General features: G+C 40.9%; 1 protein-coding gene across 1 annotated transcript; it reads right to left on the reverse strand.

Annotated features, from left to right (window-relative positions):
* Positions 1-755: 755 nt before the first annotated feature.
* Positions 756-4568, reverse strand: scrt1b (scratch family zinc finger 1b). The gene is made up of 2 exons (XM_019082027.2): positions 3860-4568; positions 756-3024 (listed from the first exon to the last, which is right to left on the reverse strand). The coding sequence occupies exons 1-2, from the start codon at positions 3972-3974 to the stop codon at positions 2300-2302; spliced, it is 840 nt and encodes a 279-aa protein (XP_018937572.1). The 5' UTR covers positions 3975-4568; the 3' UTR covers positions 756-2299.
* Positions 4569-6695: the final 2127 nt, after the last annotated feature.

The following is a 6695-nucleotide window of genomic DNA, read 5'->3' on the forward strand; positions in this document are numbered from 1 at the left end:
GAGACCAGAGCGCAGACGCTCAGAATGCTCAGATAATGATTCCCAGCAAATTGATGACACTGGTGGCCTCGTTTGCACAAGCTAGATTAACCTGAGCGGAAGAGTTTGGTGCTCCTCGCTGAACGAGAACTGAGCAGATACAGATGGAACTGCAGTAAAAGCTGCACTTTGTGGTGTGTGTTTGTGAAGTGGATTGCATCCTAACACAAAGGTAATTTATCTTGCATGCACAGTCACCAAAACTCAACTCAAGTGTAACGCATCCCTCACCTTAAGTGGTAAAACAAACACCTAATCATATGGATTGTTAACATTTATGTGCCATATGCCGAGCACTACTTGTAAGAATGGAGAAGCATCATGCAGCTCTGCAGCTTCACCATGAAACCTGTTGATTTGAGGTAACAAAAGTGCACGTTTTTCTTATCCGACGAAGATTATGTGGCAAGAATGTCAACCTGAAGGAAACGCAGCACCTGTGGAAATTGTTCCCTCTGGACTTCCATTATAGCCACTCTATTATTTCCATTATATTTGCTTTTGGTGCTACATTAAAAACAACCAATTGCTACTGCCGGAGTGGATATATTGAACCATAAATAACCATAGCAGGTTTTCACCCATTCCCATCTCATGGCCTGCATTTCTTCGTCAGTGCGTGTGCATTGATTTTCATTCACCAAGATTAATTGGCCTCTTTAATAGACTAATTTCACAGAGGAACGGCAATAATCAGGGACAAATGAGCAATAGACTTGGTTTTGTTTACTTTGCCTTTATTATGAAGTGCTTAAAATGCCTTGTGTCTTGTGCTTACATCATTTGAACATTGGCTCAAAAAGTCGCAGGACATTTTTTTGTTTGTTTGTTTCTTGAACAGGTTGAGTGGATTAATCTACAGTAAAAAGTTTTTTCCTCTTCAAATGAGTATCTACATGAAGATCATCTCACAAACTGAGCTTTTATTCCTCTTTCGAGGTATAAAAAAGGAAGATAGAGCTAGGTAACATCTACCTGAATCTAGGGTTTTTGTGCTACTTTTTAAGGATTTCTACAATGAAGTGCTTTCAACCTCAGGGACACCCAAACTGGAGAAAATCATAAAGCGTCTGAGCTGAGCAGGAAATGCAGTGTGAGTGCATTACAGAACGGCTATGCAGATGGTACACCTTCCTATCGCTCCTGTCCTTTTCTTGTCTTTGCGTGTCCCTTTGAGTTAACCTCAGAAAAACCATTACATGTTCCACACTTCTAGAGAATGGTTCTGAATTGCTTAGAGTGGAGTTACAGCACTTTGGGCCTACATCCTAAATCTACGTTTAAATTCGAGGCAGGCAGTGCATAAGCAGAGAGCAAAGAAAGATGGTTTTGACTTATGGATTTCGTCTCACTAAACTCTACACTGGCATTTTCCCTGATGTGGTATTTTTAAATGTTTATTAAGAGTATTGGATCAAAACGTACCTGATTTAGAAAAAACTGCTATAGGTAATACTTTATTACTTTCAAAAATACCATGCATTATGATTATTGCTTTTTATATTCTTATGAGAACCCCTAGAAATATTGCCCCCTGATACTATCTCTACATTTTGGCAAAATTATAAGCTTTGTGGTATTGGCATAGATTTCTTTTCTTTTCTTTTTGCATGCATTAAGTAGGTATACAAAAATAATAATCAAATAAAAAACAAACAACTAAAAACAACATACAATTATTACCATGGATCTAAATGCTTTGGCATGTTAATAAGACTGGCGTAACCCAAAAGGCAACGTTATTGAGAAAGAAAAAGGCCAAATGAATCACTAAAATAAATAAATACATGACAAGCACACTTTCAGTGTATCATAGAGAATCATACATCCTAGATGAAGTAATAAAACCAGACAAACAAAAAAATAAATATATTAAAAATAAATAAATAAATAATACCGGTTTACCTCAATTGTGAATATGTTTGGGCCACTTGCAGCAGTTTGATAATATCCACTGACAATACAAAAGAGTTTTATTTTAATGAGGAACATGGTGTCACTCAAATCTTCACTCGACGCAAGTCATAGTCAAGCACTGCGCAGGGCCGAGGTTAACTGTCTGAACGTCATTTGAGGACACGGGTGCTGAAGTGCATGCGAAGGTTCCATATTCCTTTAAGGTCAGCTTTGCAAGAAGAAAAAAAAAATAGAGAAAATTGTGCTATTACTGGGTTTCATTTTGATTGTGAGACATAACTGGGTAAGATAGCGTAATCATCCTAACACGTGACGAGGGAGTGAGTGCTTTATAGACCGGAAGTCATGCCTCGATGGACGCGAGTGGTGAGAACGCCCCTTTAAAGCACGCTGACTCGTAATGCTTGTTCAGGTAGGACTTGAGCGCGAAAGTTTTGTTGCATCGCTTGCATTTGAAATGCTTAAATGCGGAGTGGGTCTGCATGTGCGCCCGCAGGTTGGAACGGTCGGCGAATGCTTTTCCACAGTGTGCACATCCAAAGGGCTTCTCACCTGTGTGAGAGCGCATGTGGCCCTGCAGTAGCCAAGGTCTGCTGAACGCTTTCCCACATATGTCACACTTGTGCTTGAGGTCATGGGTAAGCAGGTGCATGGCCAGGGCTGGCATGGACACGTAGACTTTCCCACATGTCGGGCACTTTTTGGCCATTTTGCTGTCCAGGCTCCGGTGCGTCTGTTTGTGCCTGCTCAGGTTGGAAGACGTCGCGTAGGTTTTGCCACATTCATTGCACGTGTGCCGCTGGAGGGTCCGCGAGCCGGTGAGCACTTTCCGACGGGACCTGCCATCTGTGATGAAGAACGCGTCCACGGCGTAACCTTCGCTCACCGCGTTGTCACCGTTGATGTACCCGGATGTGATCTCGGATTGTGGGCTGTCAGGCTGGTCCGAGTCAGGTGCCCCGTAGTCGCTGTGGTTACTGTCGTAAATCGGTCCTGGAGAAGGTACTTTGGTGCCACCGTCACTTTCTCCATCGTAAACGGCCGGGGTGATGTAGTCACTGATGTAGCCTAGTATGGAGAGAACAAGATCTTTTATTCAATTATTCATATTCACAAGGGAATCGGGTGAGGACAATGGGGTTCGGCGATGCAACGGCCACTTTTCCGCTCAATTTATCTCCACCTTGGCAAAGGCGACCGGCGACCAGATTGTGCCAGTGCTCTTTGAGATTCATTATGTGTTTAACAAATTCAGCATTTCTCTTTGAATATAATTAGACTTAATGACCACTCAGTACAGAAAATTTCAAACAGAATAGGTGTCGGCTTGACTTCACATTATTTCAGAGTTATTTCAGGACAAAGCCGTGGAGCTGTGAAGGATGCCACATTTACTGTGGACTTACAGTATAAGCACAGATAGCACTTTTTTTTTTTTTTACAGTGGGAGATTAATTACCCCCCTTCTAAAGGCACCACCATAAGCACAGTGTGCTGTGCGCAGCTGCCCTAAGCGTTTCTTTGATTTGCAGAATAAACAAACACCTAAGCTCATCTAGAAGTGACTGAGCTCCAAGTTGCTGAGAAGTTAAGCGTTGTTACCAGCGGCAGATTTCCATATGGCATGCATGCGAATGTTACCATGCGTTTTCAGTGCTGGAATCCCACTAATTATATTTGCATTCCCATTATGGTTTCACATAAATCGCATGCAAAGCCACAGAGGTGCTCAATCCCGCTACTAGATACCTACTTTCCTTCCTTCAGAGGTTAATTCATAAATGAACCCCAAAACCATTCTTCGCAATTTCAGATGTGTTTGATTGTGGTTACATTTTAAACTCTGCTTGTATTAAGTTAAACAGCGCTACATCAAAGGGAATAAGCATTCCTTTGCATTTACCTTTGTCGTGTATCCGAAATCTAAGATCGGTCCTGGACCTGCCGTACACGCTCTCAAGTTCAGTGGATGAGAAATCATCTAGCTTCACCTTTTTCACCAAAAAAGACCTTGGCATGTTTAGAGCGCAGAGCGGAAAGCCTCTTCCAGCACGATATCCACGCTCTATCCACCGCACAATAAAAGAGTTGGTCCTGCAGGGCTGAAAGTCAAACACCTGAGCGGGGGGAAAGACGCGGAAGCTCCGGAGCTTCAACTGTGCGCAAGCCGTTCCGCACAGGCGAAATGCAAGTTCAGCACTGGACAGCAGCAGCAGCAGCAGCAGATCCGCCTCCAGGAGCCGCGTGTCAGAGTGCGCTCAGACCCAAATGGAAGCGCTCCAAAAATGGGCAGCTTTAAATACGAGCACGTTTCCGGAGGAGCGGTTGTTAATGTTAAAGAGAGAGAGGTGTCCGCTGTCGTCTCTGCTCGCGCGGGGTTGGTTTGATGTCTGAGCTCTGCTGATCAGCTGCTGGGATTTATACGCGCGCGATCAGGTGGGAGATGGAGATGGAAGTGCTTAATTTCATCCATCAGAAATCTCCCGGGAACAACATTGGACGAGAATGATTTATTGATGCTGTTATTCGTCTCTCAGTCTCATTTTTTTCCTACGTTCACGGCGCCCGCCATGTTTCTGCGGAATAAGAATTTATTGTTGTAAAAAGTCTATTTACGACAATTTGAGTCTCATCCAAAAATGCACATTACATAAATCAAAGCAAATCTCTCTCTCTCACACACACACACACACACACACACACACACACACACACACACACACATAAAAGCAGTGACATCTCAAACTTGGTCTGTTCCTCGTTTCCACTGGTCGTTTTTAGCACCTCTATTTTTGAAAGCTTGCACAAAATACATTCGACATCCATAGACATCCCATAAAAACTCTTCGGATTGCATTTTAACCTATAGTACATACATCACAAATATTAACAGAGAAATGTTCCTCTATATTCATACATGTTGGCAATACTAGTAGCAATATATTTTATTTAAATGATATGGGCATATGCTTTAGATACAGTTTATGTTGTTTTTGTGCTACAGATGTTCAAGAAACATATCCTTACTGTTTTGAAAAAGCAAAAAAAAAAAAAAAAAAAAACCCACAAAGGTCAGAAGCAGACATCAAGTACTGAAAGATGATTATCAGAGAATACAAATAATCTATTGAGCTGCTTTTATACCTTTTCAGACATAAAATGTGCTCAAACATGGACTTGTTTAGGTTGTTTAACCAATATTACGTTTAATCTCTCTGGGATTTGTATGAATGGAGTTAGGTTTATGAAAATGACACATTTTTTGACAAAAGTGAAGCAAAAATAATAATTGGAATCTAATTTAAAAAGTTTCTAAAATAATGAAAACCATTTATAGATCTTCATTCTTTCTTTCTTTCTTTCTTTCTTTCTTTCTTTCTTTCTTTCTATAACAATAATAATATAATATAATATCTACAAACTCACTAAAAGGTCAACCCTTTTCATAATACATGTTAACACTTGTTAATATTTCTCTTAATATATTTCTTTGATTTAGAAATATTAGCAGTAATTTACTTGATTTTTTTTCAATGTAAAAAAAAAGCTACCCACTTAATCTGAAACAAAGTAGTGCCAAGCTCATTAGACTTTTGTCCAACTTCAAATTTCATGACTTTCATAACTCAAAAACCCATAACCCACAAGTAGAAATGACAGAAACTATTTGTGTGTGTACACTTTAACTTAAACGAATAAAAACAAAGATGCTGTTATGATGAATTTTTTTTACACTGCATATTGTTCTTTTGGCACAGCAACAAAAAGATAAAGAAAGTCCTTTGTGTTTTCCAAAAAAAAAACTATGACACAGAGGCCAAAGGCCAATATTAATGACCCTAACCCTACAAGTTATTATTAATTATTTGAGAATATAAAGTAAGCTTTTCAGACATAAAGTACTCCCAAAACATGCCTATTTTCTATACTATTTAACCAGCATTACCTAAAATCCCATCCACTCTGTGCTATCACTAACTAATCGCCTGCCTAATCTCTCTGTGATTTTTAGCAGCAGTGCTATAGGCTGCGTAGGCTAGTTTACAGCTGGTGCTCGTATGCAGTGGCAGGCAGGCAAGCACAGATGAGTGCGAGATTCAGGCTTTGCAGCTGCTGCGGCCCCCTCCATGAGCAGATGGAGCCTAGTGGGAACAGGCCGGGGAGGGTGGGGGGGCAAAGGGAACTCAAAATCAGTAGAAGAGAGAGGCAAAGAGTTTGAGAGAAGAGGTTGCAGTGTTGAATTAATCAACACAAATTTGGTAAATGGTCAGAAACCAGCTCACCCCCAAAAATGTGTATATCGCCGGTTCTGTCAGTACTAAACTGGACATTGCTTTACACTCAAACTATAACAACAGAGGTCTTGGTGCACAAATGAAGGCGACCTTCAGCATGCTGTCGCAATAATAACACTAAATATTGCTGAGTACAGTCCTCAACAGGCCAGAAATGCTGGTCTAGGAGTAAAACGTACCTTGGCCTCTTTTTTCTTGTGACTTCAGTAAAACATACTACATTGGCAAACCAGAGAAACAAACAGCTATGATTCCACTAAAGTTAGTGGGTGGCACCCCAGTTCACACACTATGTAATATGTACTACAAACTCTCTCTCCTTCCTCTCTCTCCCACCACATTCACAGCAAATTGAGGATGATGCAAGTGATGGTGGGTAATTAGGATTCTCTCCTCCTCTTTGTCTTGAGTGCTTGAGCGATTTAAGTCAACACCACGCAAGTG

Source organism: Cyprinus carpio, chromosome B16 (assembly GCF_018340385.1).
Source record: "Cyprinus carpio isolate SPL01 chromosome B16, ASM1834038v1, whole genome shotgun sequence".
Classification (NCBI taxonomy): Eukaryota; Metazoa; Chordata; class Actinopteri; order Cypriniformes; family Cyprinidae; genus Cyprinus; species Cyprinus carpio.